Raw genomic sequence first — 18,968 nt, 5'->3', positions numbered from 1 at the left:
CGAGCTCGAAACTCATAAGCACTTGTATGTCTATTGTAAAAAATGAGAAAATAAATGCAAGCGCGTGTAAATGTGTTTGGTGTGTGTGTGTGTGTGTCTGCAATGGCAAATTTTCCAGTTGGATGATTTCAACATGGTCTCCCAGCACATGAGGTCCTTTCTTTAAAATTGTTAAGGAACTGCGGTCACTTGACATGCCATCCCATAAAGCATTTGGTAACCGGTATTATTTGGTTGGATAAAGGCTAACCTATTTACATGTATGGTGACATGGGTGTATATCTTAACCTTTTTTTTAAGAATTCTATTTTTTCTGTATAAGTGTATAATTTTATTTAATAATATCGTTTATTTTACTTGAGTATACAAGTTGGTTTTTTTTTCTAATTGGCTGGGCGGCCAGGCTATATGTTTGTTTTTTGTTTTGTTTTGTTTTGTTTTTTGTTGAATTTTGGTCGCTGTTTTTGTTTCCTATGTAAATATAAGCATTCACACACACACTCATATATATATATTTATACACACACACACACACACACACACACACACACACACATATATACATACAATATTTTGATTGAAAAATTTCAATAAAAACTAGTATTGCTACTACTACTTCTTTTGGCTGCTCCCGTTAGGGGTCGCCACAGCGGATCATCTGTTTCGGGCAGGCTTTATGTTTGGTTTTTTTTCATTGCTCAATTTTGGTTGCTGTTTTTTGTTTCCTATGTGAATATAAGCATTCATCATATGTGTGTATACACACACACACACACACACACACACTATTTTGATGTAAAATTTCATTAAAAACTACTACTATTTTCGGCTGTTCCCGTTAGGGGCCGCTGCAGTGGCTCATCCATTTCCATCTCTTCCTGTCCCCTGTGTCTTCCTGTCACATCAGCCACCTGCCAAAATTCTGCCAAAATTTCCATAAAAAAAGTTGTGAAATAAATAAACCCATGACGGATAACTGCTTTGTACTGATGATGACCTGCGAATATACAAGCGTGCTTCTTGCCTCTGCCTTTCAACGAGTGAATACAAGTAGCGCGAGCGTGCATGTGTTTGTGTGTGCATCTGGGGGTGGGAGTCAAGTCTTTAAAGCCTTGTAAAAATTCACTCTTGGGGAAGAAGGATGCGTTGCTTGGATTTTCTTCAGATGAGCCTCATTGTGTTTTCCACGGTACAGGTGGGCGACTACGTTTAACGTGGCAAGTGTTTAAGCAGGGCAGAAATGTGCAACACAGCAGACTTGTCTTGAGAGTTTGATCTCTGTGTGGGAGAGGGAGTACTTCAGCCCTCTTATGTATTTGTGTGTGTGTGTGTACGGGTTTCCAACCTGTTGCTGTGAGCAGCAATGAACAGTCATGTCCGTTCAGGTACTCCATGGCTGTGATACGGGTGTAGCGAGGGTTCCCGTTGTAGAAGTAGTCTAACCGCTCCCCCTTTTCCCAATCCCAGAAACTACGGACAGAGAAATACACACCCTCATTAGTCATTAGAATGTACTCCCTGAAATCAATCTGCCCCCCCCCGCCCCTTTCTCCCCAGTTGTACCAGGCCTACTCTTCCGAGCTGTCCCGGTCGCTGCTCCACCCCCTCTGCCGATCCGGGGAGGGCTGCAGACTACCACATGCCTCCTCCGATACACGTGGAGTCGCCAGCCGCTTCTTTTCGCCTGACAGTGAGGAGTTTCACCAGGGGGACGTAACGTGTGGGAGGATCACGCTGTTCCTCCAGTTCATCCCCCCAACCCCCCCGAACAGGCGCCACGACTGACCGGAGGAGGCGCTAGTGCAGCGACCAGGACACATACTCATATCTGGCTTCCCACCCGCAGACACGGCCAATTGTGTCTGTAGGGATGCAGGACCGAGCCGAAGATAACACGAATCAACCTGTTTGACACCTTTAAAAACCACACAAAGTAAGAGAGGGATAACCATGTATGCATTATGGTCCTCACAACATGAAGATGGCAAGCTTTGCTAAGCAAATGCATTTGGCATTGAATAACGTGTTTGGCTGCAACTAATGGTTATTATAATTATCGATTAATCTGATTATTTTGTCAGTATTGATGAGATTGATCTTTCACTCTATGAATGTCAAAAAAATAATAACAAATGCCCGTAAGTTCCCAGAGCCCCAAGTGAAAAAATGTTTACTTTAGTCTGTCCAGCAGCCAAAAGCCCCCAAAAGTATTCATTTTATAATGACATGAACCAGAGAAAGGCAAGCAAACCTTGGCATTTGTGAAGCTGTAACCAGCAACTATTTTGCATTTTAACTTGATAAATGATGAATCTGGTTAATCAGCTACCAAATCATGATTGATAAATTATCCATCGGTTGACCCATTGATTAATTAACAAAATGTTTCAGTGCTAATGATGTGCATTACTCCTGATTGAGTTTGTTTTCAATATTTAATGGAAGGCTGACTGTGGCTTTCTCTGACCAGATGCTGTCCTTATCGGCCACGGCGATGCAGGAATTGAAGGGATGGAACTTCACAACAGATGGAACGCCAGGGTTGCGGTTGATGAAGATCTGGTCATCCAGGCGGGTCACGCCTAAAAGGGCAGAGGAATCAAAAACAAGCAGACATGTCAAAATATGCAAAACACCAGAGCCAGATTTCCCTTACCTGGAAGAACAAAGCTTCGTTCTCTGCTGCACCCAATCTGCTTCAGCTTGTCCCATATCTGTCAGCTAAACAGATAATACTCCACCTTTCAGTGGAGTGTCATTCCAAAGTGACCCTGTGTCCTATAATAACAATTATTATTATTATTATAATTAAAACAATTTTATATAGCACTTTTCTAAAACAATGTTACAAAGTGCTTCACAAAAAAAAAACAACAACAACAGACTAGGCAAAAATAAGAGTAGGACCTAATAGAGTAAAAATAAAAACAGTATAAATAAAAACAAACATTTGTAAAAGTGTTCATCAAAAGAAAAGTTTTAAGACAGATTTAAAAGAAGCTAGAGACTTGGTTTGTCTTAGTTAAGAGGAAGAGAGTTCCATAGTGTGGGGGCTCTAACAGAAAAAGCCTGATCACCCTTTGTAACACACTGAGATCTGATCTATATAGTCTTATACCTGACCTGATCTTATATTCTTCATAAATGTTATAATTCCATTATAATTCTGTTTATCCTTTTTCAATGTTGTATTCTGTAAATTGTGTAAACACAAGATCCATTGCATGTTGTCCATCTTGGGAGAGAGACCCTTCCTCTGTTGCTGTCCCTGAGGTTTCTTCCGACTTTTTTCCCCTGTTAAAGGTTTTTTTTTTAGGGAGTTGTTCCTTATCCGATGAGAGGGTATAAGGACAGGATGTTGTGTTGCTGTAAAGCCTGCGGAGGCAAATGTCTAATTTGTGATATTGGGCTATACAAAATAAATAAAGATAAAATTGCCTTGACTTGACTTAACCTGGGAATAACTAGCAGGGCTCCATCTGCAGATCTTAATGGTCGAGGGGCATATACCAGGTCCATAAACTGCAAATGTATGAAGGAACAAGACCATTTAAAGCCTTAAAAGTGAGCAGAACATTTTTAAAATCAATTTGAAACATAACAGGGAGCCAGTGTAGGCAGGTAAGCATAGGAGTGATATGGTCATGCCTCTTTGTCCCGGTAATGGGCCGAGCAGCGGCCTTTTGTACCAACTGCGGACGGTGGAGGGAGCTCTTGATGATACCAGAATAAAGTGCATTACAATAGTCAAGGTGATAATAGATAAAAGCATGCACAACTTTTTGCATATCGTCAATTGATAAAAATGACCTAATTTTGGAGATTAGCTGGATAAAGCATGACTGAACAACATGTTTGATTTGAAAACTGGGGTTAGCATCGAATATTACCCCAAGATTCCTAGCAGCCTGCTTAAGACTACCTGACAGATCACCAAGATTAGTAACAAAAGGGCTGATGGAATTTTGGACATCCAGGATTTAATGTCAGAGAAGCAACTTGTGAGATTTGCTAGGGTGCTAGGCTCTGTGGGTTTAGTGGCATGTATAACTGAGTGTCATCAGCATAAAAATGGTAGCGCACATTGTGATTTTGAATAACCTGGCCAAGGGGCAGCATGTATAAAAAAAAGAGAAGAGGGCCAAGAACTGAGCCTTTAGGGACACCACAACCCAACTGAGCCACCGAAGAGGTAGAGTTACCCAGAACAACAGAAAAAGTTCTGTTGGTGAGATTAAGAGCGCAGTAAGCTAAGACCCGAGCCCTGATGCCAACCCAAGTCTCTAAAGGATGTTGAGATCGACGTGTCAAAGGCAGCACTTAAGTCTAAAAGAAATAAAATCGAGCAGTCACCTCTGTCTGCAGTCAGCAGTATGTCATTAGTGACCTTAACTAGAGCTGTCTTGGTACTATGAAGTGCTCCAGACTGGAAACTATCAAAACGTGTTCATAAAAGAAATAAACTGAGAAGAAATTACTCTCTCCAGAACCTTGGATAGAAAAGACAATTTGGAGATTGGTCTGTAGTTACTTAGGGACACGGGGTCTAAATTAGGCTTCTTTAGTAGTGGTTGAACAATGGCATGCTTGAAACTGTCTGGAAAAGAACCAGAGGCCAGAGAATTTATTAAACATTTGCAGAATAATGAGGCTGGACGTTGAAAATACCTCTTTGAGCAGCTTAGTGGGAACGATTTCTAAGATGCAGGAGGAGTTCATAACGGAAACTGTACTCTCTAACACTGAAATTGTAATTGGCTGAAACTGGGTCAAAGAGGCAGAATTAACAAGGGGAAGGGAACGAATGCAAGAGTCTGGCTGTATTTGGGACCTAATATTCTCCACCTTATTTCCAAAATGAGTGAGATATTTTTCGGACAACTCAACATCAGTTCAAAAGAGAAGTGGAGGGACCATTAATAACAGAATCAATTACCCTGAAGAGAACTTCAGGATTGTGGTCATTTCTTGATATCAGTTCAGAGAAGTACGCTGAGCTCACATCCTTAAGTGCCTTCTGGTAAATTAACATTTGGTTTTTAAGGGTGTTATGTGCTAATTCGGACTTGGTGACCTTCTGTTGTCATTCTGATTTTCTACAGAGTCTTCTAAGGGCACGAGTGTAATCATTCAGCCAGGGGAGGTCATTTGATTTTTGTTTCCTAGTTTTAAACGGTGCAATTTGGTCGAGGATGGATAGGCACCGATCATTGAATGAATTTAATAGTGCATCTGGATTGAGGGGGGATAAAGAGGGATTAAAGGATGATGAATTAAAAGCATCACAGAATTTAACTGCTGAGCCAGCGCTGAGAATGCCAGAGCATGTTTTAGGATAGTGACCAGGAGTAGCAAGCTGTAGTTGGACTTTGAAAATGACAGCTTTATGGTCAGATACAGGCATATCCACCAGATTAAGACATTCAAGCAAGAAACCAGATGAGAGTACAAGGTCTAAGATGTGGCCTTTGGAATGTGTGGCCCGTTTAAGAGATTTAATGAGGGTAAAAGAGTCTATAAGTTCCAAAAAATGTGAGGTGAGGGAATGGGAAGGACAACACACTTAAATATTAAAACTGCCAAGAATAAGCACCCTGTCATATTTTGGCATGACAATAGATAAAAGGTCAGAAAACTCAGAAAACTAACTGAATTAGGGGGCCTATAAATTAAGATGCAGAGTAAATGGGGAGGGCCAGTGAATAAAAAAACATAAAACCTCAAATGAGATAAATTACCAAAAGTAACAGAATGGCACTTAAGACTTAACTTGTAAAAAACAGCGAGGCCACCCCTCTACCGGAGGGCCTGGGAATATGAAAATATGCAAAATCACGGGGGCTCACCTCAATCAGGGGAACAGTGTCCCCTGGGGGCAGCCATGTCTCAGTAATCACAAATAAGTCCAGATTATTAGAAAAAATAAAATCATTAATGATAAAGGACCGATTACCCAGAGCTCCCACATTCAAGAGGCCAAAATTGTTTGGTGTCAAAGCAGAATTATAAAACCAACGGGAGTACAACAAATAGGACACAAATTGCAGATATTTGCTGCAGATATTCAGTTGTTGTTTCTGTTAGATACGTCTTGTGGATAAGCGGCACAGTGCCTAATAATAGTCAGTATGGGGAAAACTCCTGGCGAGAGGGTCAAGGACAGATGAGGCCAGCAGAGGGAGACAGTGGGCGGAACATTACTGTCGAGTGCCACCACAGACAGAAGCAGAGGCTCCGGGAGGGAAGAGTGGGCTGTAAACACTCAGTCATGTGAAGAGGACTGTACGGCGTGCTGCAGGTTGGCTGCTAGCATCTGACTACCCAGTCTGTTTGGGTGAGACGATCCCAAAATTAAAATGATCAATAAAACCAATATTGTGAGCTCTGAAAACAGGGATGAGCCAAGTGTGCAGGCTGAGGATTCTACTGAAATGCCCCGCTCCATGGGCCAGTGTCGGAATAGGGCCTGAGATAAACAGAATTTCCGCAAGTACTTACAAAGCTGAAAAGTTCAATAAAACCCTTTTTGGTTAGTTAAGACTGCTGACTAGCTGCATTGTTTGTCCCCACATGAACACTCACTTGATTGGTGGAGGACAGGACTGAGCGGATCAATTCCGGGAGTATATTCAGGGTATCAGGGACTGAGGCTCCAGGGAAACAGTAAGTGGCTGCATTGAGAGAATGGCTGTTCCTGATTATGGAATCCCCAATTATTAATGTAGCTGAGGGGGAAAGGGGACAAGGAGACCTTGGCTGTGGGTGTATGTGATCCTCACTGCGTGTTGAAATCGCCGACTACGGATGTGGTATCCACGCAAACAAGTGTTGTGATGAGGCAGCGACATCAGCTCTGAGAACAGATTTCTCTGCTGGCTCAGGGCACGGAAGACTTTGAGAGCATCTTATCACAGCCTCTTTCAGGATCTTATGATGGGAAGAAGACGTCATTACCTGGGATGAGGGCTGTTGTTTTGGCTTTACAGTGGGATGGCGAGCCACCTGAACACCATTAGCCACCAGCGGGGCAGCTGCAGTGTCAGCAGGCACCATTTTCTCTGAAGGGCCCCGATCAAGATGCGCCGGAGTCACAGGAACATCAGCTGGGTGGACTGGAGTGTCATCAGACAGGGTCACATAGCAGTTAGAGAGGCCTAGGCGAGGGTGGGAGGCAGCCCCATCCGAGCCTCTCTTGTGACAGCGGACCTGCACTTCAGCCCAGGAATACTGGTGGTTTGGTGTCGAGCAGGAGGAAAGCCCTGGACAAGTGGAAGTGTAGCCCAGACAAATGTGTCCTGGTAGGTTGCACTGAAAGTGGAAATCCATTTGGACTAGCCAGAAGTCCTGTCCATGAAGCTGGTCAAAAGGGAGTCTTTTTTATGGAGTTCATCAGAAAGCCATTGAAGATCCTCTTCAAGGTCAGCGATCTTTGTATTTGCTTTCTTTAGCAGCACACAATCTTCACAGGGCAAAGTTGGCAGAATTGTTTAGTTAGCTTAGCCAAAAGCTAGAAAAAAAGCCACATGCAGCACCAGCACTAAGAATCGGAGGCTTCAGTGTGAACAAGATAGTGCAGGAGTCGATAATCGAATAAAATCCATCAAGGGGTTGTTAATTTGTTAGTTATTAAAGCTAGAAAGATTAAAATGAAAGTTAAAAAGTTAAAAGCAAGCAGGGCAGCAGACAAACAAACCGTCAGCTGGGAACCGACTATTGAGACTATTGAGTAGACTATTTTAAACTATTGTTAAACCCAACATGTTTTGTTTGCCTTTGCTTTGTTCGTGAATTGGAAGAAGAAGAAAAAAAGCAACAACCCAGTTTTGAGTGTTTTCAAGGCATGTCTTAAGAAACTGCAAGGTTTATAAGGCAACCAAGTTGCTTTGGAATGCATAACTTGACTTCATATCTAAAGAATTTTCCTTTTTTGTCTACTGTTAACAGGGCTTTTTCCAGTGTATGTTCTAGTGTTTTAAATGCTTAAAAAAAAATTCCTGGAAATACTTGAGAAAGACTGAATGTAAAAAGGCATAATGTGTAATCAGTGTATAGTTTCCCTGAGAATTAACTTTATATCCATTTATGAAGATATATACACTGATTAGCCGCAACATTATGGCCACTCACAGGAGAACGAAATAACGCTGATCATCTCCAAACAAGGGCACATGTCAAGGTCTGGGTAGATTAGATGCTAAGCGAACAATCAGTTCTCGTAGTCAGCATGTTGGAAGCAGGAGAAATGGGCAGGAGTAAAGACCTGAGGGACTTTGACAAGGGCCAAATTGTTATAGCCAGACGACTGGGTCAGAGCATCTCTGAAACAGCAAGGCTTGTGGGGTGCTCCTGGTCAGCAATGGTGAGTACCTACCGACAGTGGTGCGAGGAGGGACAAATCACAAACGGGCGACAGGGTGCTGGGCACCCAAGGATCATCGATGCGTAAGGGCAACGAAGGCTATCTCATCTGGTCCGGACCGACATAAGTTCTACTGTGGCACAAGTCACAGAAAATTTTAATGATGGTTACGGGAGGAATGTGTCACAACACACACTGCATTACACCCTGCTGTGTTATCAGGCTGCATAGCCGCAGATGGGTGAGAGTGCCCCTATCCACCATCAAAAGTGTCTACAATGTGAGTGTCAGAACTGAACCTTGGTGCAGTGGAAAGTTGCATGGTCTGATGAGTCTCGTTTTCTTTTAAATCACGTGGATGGCCATGTAAGTGTGCACCATTCACCTGAGGAACAGATGGCACCAGGATGCACTGTGGGAAGATGACAAGCCGGGAGAAACAGAGTGACGCTCTAGGCAATGTTTTGCTGGGAAACCGTGTCCGGCCATTCATGTGGACATCAATTTTATGTGTGCCACCTGCCTAAACTTCATTGCAGACCAGGTACACCCCTGGTAATCCCTGACGGCAGTGGACTTTTTCAGCATGATAATGCATCCTGCCACACTGCACACATTGTTCACGAACGGTTTAGGAAACATGAGAAAGAGATCAAGGTGTTACCTTGGTCTCCAAATTCTCCAGATCTGAATCCGATCAAGCATCTGTAGGATGTACTGAAAAAAACAAGTCCAATCCATGGAGGTTCCACTTCACAATTTACAGGACTGCAGCCAACGTCTTGGTGCTGGACCCCAGAGGACACCTTCAAAGGTCTTGTGGAGTCCATGCCTCAATGGGTCAGAGCTGTTTTGACGTCACAAGGGGGATAATGTCCCCTGCCACACTGCACACATTGTTTGGGAATGGTTTGAGGAACATGATGAAGTGTTCAAGGTGTTGCCCCGGCCTCCAAATTCTCCCAATCTCAATCCGACTGAGCATCTTTGGGATGTGCTGGACCTCTACCACAGTGACGGAGTGCTTTACGTGATCCCTCTATCATCATCATTGTCATCATCACTCACCTTTCATCTACTATCCACTTGATCTCTTTTTTGGAGGGAGAAGACTGAATGAGGGCAACCCTCACAACTTCTTCAGTACCTCCCTTCCTCTCTCTCTCCTTATACGCCTGAGGATCAGGGGAAAGCATTGGTAAAGCAAGCTATGAGAAATGTATATGAGTGAAGCACAGCAATGACGCCAATTGCCTTTTGATTCTGTGTGCATGCATATGTGCGTATGTGTGCGTATGTGTGTGTGTGTGTGTGTGTGTGTGTGTGTGTGTGTGTGTGTGTGTGTGTGTGTGTGTGTGTGTAAGAGGCTGCCAGTGACGTGGGAGTGTTAGCTATTCTGTTTGACTAAAGTCTGACTCCAGTTGGGGAATCTCTGTGTATGTTGGCACCCCAGGCTCTTTTATGGTTTGTGTGTGTGTGTGTATGTGTGTGTGTGTGTGTGTGTGTGTGTGTGTGTGTGTGTGTGTTTGAGAATAGGAGGAGGAGTCCTATGACTCATAAAGGGGGTTGGTTTCTGGCTATGGGGTGTTTTTTGACTGAGTTTCTCTCCTCATTTGCAATTCTCCACACAAATATGCACTCACAGACAGACAAAGTTCCAGATAGAGACAATGCCATACACGACAATGCCATCTACCACCTGGCACAGCAGTAATTCATGTCGGCATTTACGTGAGCATGCACAGACCCAGAGGCTTTCATTGAAAAGGCCACTTTTCATAAGATTTTCTGTCTCAGAGACAGGTTTCACTCACCTTACAAGGAAAACGTTTTTCACTGACCAAGAAGCCACTTGATAAATGAAGATCTGCTGGGTAGAGGTCTGTCTTTTCATCATGATCTGCATACAGACCAGGGCTCGAATTGAGGGGGGGGGGGGGCTGAACCTCGCATAACGAACTAGGGATCTCCCATAAGAAAGGAAAAATTAAGCTTGAGGGGCTCCCCCATAGTATTAAGGTTGTAATAAGAATAATGACAATAAATTATCAATTATTTTATGGGCATATTGTAGCAGTTCTTATTTGGCAAGTAGCAGTAAATCTGTGAACCACGCCTGTCTTTATGTTGCACCGGTACCTCTGTTCTGCCTGCGTGGTCACAGTCAGATTGGGCTCTCTGGACCGCAAATGCTGACCAACCTGAATCCTTCTAGGCAGCACAGTCACATCACGAGCGGGTACAGATAGAGCCCTCTGCTCTGTCTCCCGCTCCACAATTACAGGTAATGACTAAAGTTAGTGTAACCGGTTATTTTCTTGCCCGGTGCGGGTTCGACACGGGGTGTACTGCACCACAAGGCGACATCACTAACCGCTCGGCTAAAGGGTCAGACCCGTTAGCTAGGGACTAATGTGTCTTATTAGTAGTTTACAGTCGTCACCCTCTCCCGGAAGCGCGCCCTCGCGCTTGTTCTTCCCGCGCTCCGAAGAGACTTCTGAGGATCTGCACACTTCCGGATCCCACCGCTGCCACCAATGTAACCGGTTATTTTCTTGCCCGGTGCGGGATTCGATACGGGGTGTACTGCACCACAAGGCGACATCACTAACCGCTCGGCTAAAGGGCCAGACCCGTTAGCTAGGGACTAACGTGTCTTATTAGTAGTTTACATTAGCTAACAAAACATGTGAATTGTGAAAGAAGCTCTGGTATATAGTTTAATTAAGTATTGATATCACAAATTGTAAAAATAATTATTTCTCCCCAATATTGCTGCAATGTTAACTACAAATGAACAGAGTTGTGATCTTAGTCAATGTTTTTTTTTTGCTCTAAACTAGCTAGTTAATGTTATCTAGCTAACTGATGCTGTTTTGACGTTGGCTATAACGTTATGCTAACGTTACTTGTCAGAGAATGTCCAGAAACTTGTAGACCACGTTAGCTAGCTAGCTAATGCTGTTAGTGTTGTGTGTGCCTAACATTGTCATAGACATTCTATTTACTAACGATACAAGAAATAATTGAGAAACTAATGATGTATTGCAGCTAGCTAGCTGTGCATTTGTGTGATCAGAAGCTAGAGGTATCTATCGATAATGTTAGCTAGCTAACTAGCTAGTTAACTAGCCAGGTAACGTTAACTAGCACAGTCATGTCTCGAGCGGGTACCGTTACAGCCCTTTGTCTCCTGCTCCACAATTAACGTTACAGGTAACATTAGCTAACAAACCATGTGAACTGTAAAAGAAGCTCTGGTAAATAGTTTAAGTAAGTATTGATATCACATATGGTAAAAAGAATTATTTCTCCCTGCTATTGCTGCAATGTTAACTACGAATGAACAGAGTTGTTAATTGGGAAAAACGATCCGACAATAATCCCCAGTAAGTTTAACTTCGAAATATTATTTTCTATTTATTTCCCAAGTGAAGAGGAATGTTTTGGATGATAAGTTACAATCTGCACTTGAAACGACGGGCGTGTGGCACGAGCGACTCTAGCGAGGCAGAATCGAAAATAACTGAATTAAAAGTCTCACTGGAGTCAGACACTCTCTACTGGTGCAAGGGGCATTCATTCATTAATTCATACTTTGAAGAGTAAATACACTGATATTCATCTCTCCTCCCAGACTTACAAAATTGTTGCACTGAGTCAAAAGACCTTTCAAAAGGCAGCATAATTTTAGCGTTTTAACACCCGCCCCCCCCCCCCCAACTGCAAATAGGGGACCCCCCCCATAACTGGTCACTCAATTCGAGCACTGATACAGACTAATGCCACTGCTGGATGTTTTCAACCAGCTAAGTCCCAAACTGCTCCCCGATGGCTGCCAGCAGGTGCAGTTATACTGCTTACACCTCATCACACTGATCTTCAAGATCTGCTGGTTAAAAACCCTACAGCACCGATGAGTCACGCTTAATGTTTAACTAATGGAGCACAATGAAGCAGTAGCCTATTAACGACTAAACATTGTTTTTCTGTTCTTTTTAGAATTCTGTTTTTTATTTCTTTTTTAAGGTTTTTGTTACATTTCGGTCTCAATTTGACAAGACAGTAGAGACAAACAGAAACTATGTGGTAGAGAGAGAGAGACAGAGAGAGGGATAGAGAGAGAGACAGAGACACAGAGAGAGAACGAGAGAGAGAGAGAGCGAGCGAGAGAGAGAGACAGAGACAGACAGAGACAGAGAGAGGGATAGAGAGAGAGACAGAGACACAGAGAGAGAGAGAGAGAGAGAGAGAGAGAGAGAGAGAGAGAGAGAGAGAGAGAGAGAGAGAGAGAGAGAGAGAGAGAGAGAGAGAGAGAGACAGAGACAGAGAGAGAGAGAGAGAGCGAGAGAGGAACAAGATATATGACATGCTGCAGAGGTCTTGAGCTGGATTGTAACCCAGCATGCTGTGATTATGCCTTAGTCAACATGCACAGTTTGGTTGTCAGAGGCCATGTCCACACTAATATGGATAAGTTGAAACACATTTTTCCCACCATTTTTGCTTGCCCTCTATAGCATGTCGGTGTTTTCACCTGCTGAAAATGTATTCTCTTGAAAATACTCTGCAAAGTGGATAAATCTGAAAACTCCAGTCTTGCATTGTTGTGTGTTTGAGGAAAACTGAACTTCTCAAAAATGCTGACGTATGATTGTCATGTGAACTCCAGTAAAACTGCTGGCCCAATCGGCCTGCACACGCCCAGTGAGTACTGTATCTGTGTTTTTGCATGTTTTAGCTCATTTACTACAAATTTACTTTCACACCGGGGAAGATGGTGACGCAAATTCACATTTGCAGCGGCCTCACCCAGTAGCGGTGTGGGAAGATGGCGGCACGAATTCACATTTGCAGCGGCCTCAACCAGTACTGTCCATGCAGTGCCTTTGTCCACGTTTGCATCTAAGTTTGTTTTTGTTTGCTGGCTGGGATAGCTGGCGCTGGACCGACTGGGAGAGCTTGGTCTGCTAAGTCCTGTGGGCCCAGGACCACGGCCCTGACCATAGCTGCGCCCAAAAAGGAAACACTGAGGGCAGTCTGACAGGATGTGGAAGCGGGGCAGGCTAAGCCAACTGCTAGCCCACGCAGATTGGCAATTCCAATAACACCGGGGGCGGTCTGGCGGCAGCCTTGCCTAGCCTTGACTGTGCTTTTAGTGTCGTCATGTGGAGTGCAGGGAGGTGCGTTGAAGGTGTCTGGCTGGGAGAGCTAGCATTGGATTGGCTGAGGGAGCTTGGTCTGCTGCATCCTGTGGGCCCAAGGATCACGGGCCTGACTGGAGCTGCGCCCGAAGAGGAAACACACTGTAGTTTCATTGCCACGTCACAGCTAATTGATGATGCTTAATTTATGAATCACTTCGCAAATTACAAGTGACTTTTGAATTCATCAACATTTTTACAGTTCTGTGGTAATACCTCCGTGTATGAACTTACGGGAAAATAGTCAAGCTCATATGCAGCATCGTATTTTATCAATCTAATTTAATCAATGTTGTTACAAAAGAAAAATATTGAACATGTTATGAATTGCACAAGAACTAAGTCGACCTTAAGTGGAAAGTGGATGTCACTTAGACTGACATTCAAGCACAATTCTCTATTGTCCAATCATCGATTGTTGCAGTGACTCCCTGCACTCCTGGTGAGAACTATGTGGACTCAGCCCTCAGTCGATGGCACTAATGGTTAATGGTGCTAATGGATAACCGACATTTTCTGTGAACATCGATCAACCTGTAGGTTGCCTTTCGAGGACTGCCATCTCCGATACCATCCTCTCGGACCCATCACCTTGTTAGCGGCCCTGCTCCTGCTCTACTCCCAGCTCACAGGCTAACTGGTTGGCGGTGGTAGTCAGACGTGGCAAGATGGAAAGACCCCGAGCTGCCTTGCCTCTGCCCATAAATCTCTTCATGTCGTTTCAGCATGCTATCGGCTGATGCCACGATTCACCCTGTTGATGCACCCATGGCTGATGCTGTTCCCATGGCCGATGGTGCTCCTACCCATGTGGAACTGGTCCCTGCTCCAGCCAAGACCACTCCTGGTGCAACTGCTGCTATGGTGGCCCACTCACCTTCCCACCGCCACCGCCACTGCAGGTCCTCCTGCACTGTCCTCCCTGGTGTTCAGGTAGGTTGGTCACAGTCCCAGTGCCGCTTCCTCAGGCCAACAACATTCGCCCCCCCCCCCAAGAATCTCCCTGACAGCACTGTCAATCAGCCCCGACTACCTTGATCATTGAGGACGCCATAGTCCAAAACACCCGTTTCATAACTATGGTCATACGCTGCTCTCCTGGAGCTACCATCCCTGATATCCTGGAGAAACTCCCAGGACTCCTGGATTCATTTCTGACAATTATGAAAGTAATAGTCCAAGTTGGCTCCAATGATACTTCCCGGCAGCAGCCCGAGCAGACAAAAGGAGATTTTATCCATCTTTTTAATCTACAGTTGTGGAAAAACTGCTTTTATTTCTGGCCTAATTCCCACACTGGGTCGAAGCATGGGGCATTTAAGCAGAATTCTCAGCCTTCATACCTGGCTCCAGTCTGTGTGTATAGCACACAACATTGGTTTCATTCACAACTTTGACTTGTTTTGGGAGCGCTCCTCTCTGTATAGAAGAGACAGTCTTCACCTGAATATGCTAGGTAGCCGCATAGCTGCTGCTAATTTGCAGCACACTGTGCAGTCGTCCACATGGGATTGACTAATTAAATCACAGATGTGCCTTCCTGAACCTTCTTCTTCCCCTTTGTCCACAATGATGACTGCTGAATCCTTCACTCACACCAACTCCCCTTGTGGTATGATTGCACTGCTGTTCGACCGCTGCCCATTTCTGACCGTACTACCAACGGACATCATTACCCTCACTGTCACCACATCAAAAAACAGCACATGAATAAGTCCAGTCTTTGTCTCCTTCCTCAGTCCTCACAACCTATCACAAAGCAACGTCATCTGAACGAGTGAACACTTGTTCACTCGACAACAAAAGCCTCATTCTGAATGAATTCATATTATGGATTTATATGACAGTAACCTTGATATCCTCTGCCTCACTGAAACCTGGCATAAGACCCTGAACTATTTCTCACTAAATCAGACCACATTCACAGGATTCGCATACATTGATAAACCTCATCTGGTTTTGTGACCCCAGCTATGTGCCATCTCACCTCCATTCTCCTCCTGGGTGATTTTAATATCCACATTGATGACACTGACTGTAAATCTGCCATAGAATTCCTGGAACTGCCACAATGCTTCAACTTCAAACCACATATACACTTCCCCACTCACAGCAGTGGTCACATCCTGGATTTGGTCTGCTCCACCGGTCTTACAATAGATCAGCTCTCCAGCCTCAACCTCAATATTTCTGACCACCTGGCAACCACTGTGGACATTGACATCCGTATACCCATCCCAAAAGTCAAATGCATAATATCCTTCAAAAATCTCAAATCTATCTCCCCCTCAGCTCTTTCTGCCTCTCTTGCCAGTAAAATATCTGCCTCCCCTCCCCCGCTGTCTGATAATCCTTCTGATCTTGTCAATTATCATAATGACAAAGTCTCCTTCTGTCTTGATCAGCTGGCCCCTGTCAAAACCAAAACAGTCTCATTCACACACTCAGCTCCCTGGTGTACTCCTTAACTCCATCAAATGAAATCCCGTAAGCTCGAAAGACACTGCAAGAAAGTTGGTTTAACAGTGCATCTGCAAGCCTATATGCACACTACCTTCAACAATACCAAGACACTCTCATCACAGCCCGGTTCACCTACTACTCACACCTCATATACTTTGCCTCCACCAACCCCAGGGCTCCCTTTACCACAATAAACAAACTCCTCAAACCCTGTGACAATACCTCCAATCCCTTCACAGTTAACAAGTGCAACTCTTTCCTTTCATTTTTCCGACCTAAAATTGACACCATACAGCAACCGGAGGAAACCCACGCCAACACAGGGAGAACATGCAAACTCCACACAGAGGACGACCTGGGACGACCCACCAAGGTTGGACTACCCCAGGACTCGAACCCAGGACCTTCTTGCTGTGAGGTGACCGCGAAAATACAAATGTTCATACAACTCCAGGAAAGGTAAAAGAGGTGGAGGTACAGCAACCATCCTCTCAGCGTTCCTTGGTTTAAAAGTGATTACATTTGAGGTATACACATCTTTTGAATATAACTACATTATTTTCAGTAGTCCTCCTATAGTGTGTATGATAGTTTAAAGAGTACCCATATGATGCTCCTCTTTCATTTCAGATTTTTCAGAAGTACTCTCAATTATTCACACCAATTATGACAGAATTATTATTTTAGGTGATTTTAACTTGCACGCGGACAATCAATGAGACTCATTTGCTCTGGAATTTTTCAACGTAACTCAACCAACTCATAACAGAGGCCACACTTTTGACCCTGTAATAACTCATGACCTGTCGGCCAATTTCTCTTCAGTTGTGGATGGCCACAGTGGATGTGGATGACCACAGTGAGTCAGGACCTTGGTTACAGCATATTCTCCCCGTCACTGCACTGCGGCATTGAGATTTGATGCTTGTTGTTGATGTTTTTTATTTTTTGTAATTAGGACCAGAGGGAAGACTGCCCCCTACTGGTCCACCAACACCACTTCCGGAAGCAACTAATTTTCCCGGGAGGTCTCCCATCCAAGTACTAGGCAAGCCCATACCTGCTTAGCTTCTGTCATTTGGCAGAGCCAGGGTACACGTTGGTATGGCTGCCGGATTACACCGCAGGATATTCCAGAACGAACTGTTAGGAAACGCTATCTTACATCTGAGATGGCAGCAAATGTTACTGATCACTTACGTGACACTCCTGCAAACATTTTACCCTCCTCTTGTGATTTTACTGTAGATAGTTTTAACAGTAAATGAAGGTCTACCCTTGACACAGTTGCTCCACTTAAACTAAAACAGACAATTTTTACTCCAACACCTCCCTGGAGAAACGGGAAAATTAAACAATTAAAGAGAAACTGTTGAACACCAGAAAGAAAATGGAGAAAGAATAAATTACTTGTCAATTACTAAGTTTTCTGTGAACAGCTGATTATTTACAATAAGGCAATTAAACATGCAAGACAATCATACTTCTCAAAATTGATGACAACTGGAAAAACCCCAAAATCTTAATTAAACAATTGATCATTTAATTAACCCTGTTTTTATCAAATCTAGCAGCATGTTCACCAACTCCAGATGTCAGGAATTTACAGTCTACTTTCAGAGATAAAATAGCTTCTCGACTGCTCACCCACTCCCGCTCCCAAGACCACATCAGCCCTGTCCTCTAGAACCTTCGCTGGCTCCCTGTCCCACAACGGATCCAAAGCCCTCCAGAACCAAGACCACTTCTACCTCACTGACCTGCTCCACTACCACACTTCTTCCCGCAGCCCCCGCTCCTTCGATGCCAGCCTCCTGTCTGCACCACACAGGACCAAGCACCGGTCCTGGGAGGACAGAGCCTTCTCCATAGCTGCCCCCCTCTCTCTGGAACCCTCTCCCCAAACACATTAGAGACTGCACCGATCTTTCCACGTTCAAATCATTACTCAAAACTCACCTCTTCAGAGTTGCTTTTAATGTGTGATTAATGTTGTGTGTTCTACGTTTCTGGTGTATTGCTTTTATGGTTATTTTAACTTATGTAATGCATCTTTGAGTACTTTGAAAATATATTATTGTTATTATAATTATTATTTAACACTAAAAATCTATCTGCCTTTGTGAAAAATACATGGTTTCGCTTGCCAAGGCATAAATAAACTAATTTACCCATAATTGCTCCCTGATTTCTCTCAAGGCTTCACTGTTGCACCTATAACTTGGCATCAAACTGGGCTCATTTAGTGTTGCAGCATGTTGGATTTGACAGGCAGTCAACGAGGACTGCCTTTTTGGGCTGTTTACGTTTTGTTTCTTCACACCTTGGAGAATCATTGGTCCCTGCAGCAGCTCTGACTCTGACCTTTCTGTGTGATGCGCTGACTCTGTCTCCTCACGCGAGCGTTCCTCAGGAACCTCCACTGCCTCTCCATCCGCACCTGGCTCTCCAGGTCATGCTCCTCAGGGATCTGCATGTGTCGGGCGAGCAGAGAAGAGAGAAAGACAGGACGAGTCAATTTAAATGGGTCAACACAGAGACGATGTCCCAACTCTTGATCTGCAGCGACCACTGTCCTATTCTGAGGCAAAGATACACCAAGCATGTTTTAAATATACTTGTTAAAAAGCCAAATACAAAAAGTTAAGATGTGGACGAGGTAAGGATATTCCGCAAATTCCGGAAACCAACCCCGTAGCTATTGACTGAAAACCAAGGCGTTAACTAGGTTAGCTGCATAGCGTTTTCTAGATGTATGGACAAAATGTGAGCATTATGAGTCTACCCTAGTCTACAAACTGGTCTCCAAGTGTATGAAGCATTCTTTGGAACAGGCCGTGTGCAGGTATTTTGACCGAGCCAGTATTTTGGGCTGACGGGTGACATTTTGAGATAATCTGCATTCACATCTACGGCCCCTTGGCGAGTAGCATGCTGTAAAA

General features: G+C 44.1%; 1 protein-coding gene across 1 annotated transcript in view; it reads right to left on the bottom strand.

Annotated features, from left to right (window-relative positions):
* rptor (regulatory associated protein of MTOR, complex 1) overlaps positions 1–18,968 on the bottom strand; it is a 330,716-nt gene that overhangs the window by 32,431 nt on the left and 279,317 nt on the right. The window contains exons 26-28 of the mRNA XM_056279703.1: positions 18,391–18,496; positions 2,468–2,582; positions 1,346–1,470 (exon numbers count right to left, since the gene is read on the bottom strand). Of these exons, the coding sequence (XP_056135678.1) occupies positions 1,346–1,470; positions 2,468–2,582; positions 18,391–18,496 (346 nt within the window). The remainder of the gene's footprint in view (positions 1–1,345; positions 1,471–2,467; positions 2,583–18,390; positions 18,497–18,968) is intronic.

The sequence above is a fragment of the Lampris incognitus genome, chromosome 5, assembly GCF_029633865.1.
Source record: "Lampris incognitus isolate fLamInc1 chromosome 5, fLamInc1.hap2, whole genome shotgun sequence".
NCBI classification, from domain to species: domain Eukaryota; kingdom Metazoa; phylum Chordata; class Actinopteri; order Lampriformes; family Lampridae; genus Lampris; species Lampris incognitus.
Note: the sequence above shows the minus strand (reverse complement) of the source record. Positions and strands in the feature narration are given on the sequence as shown.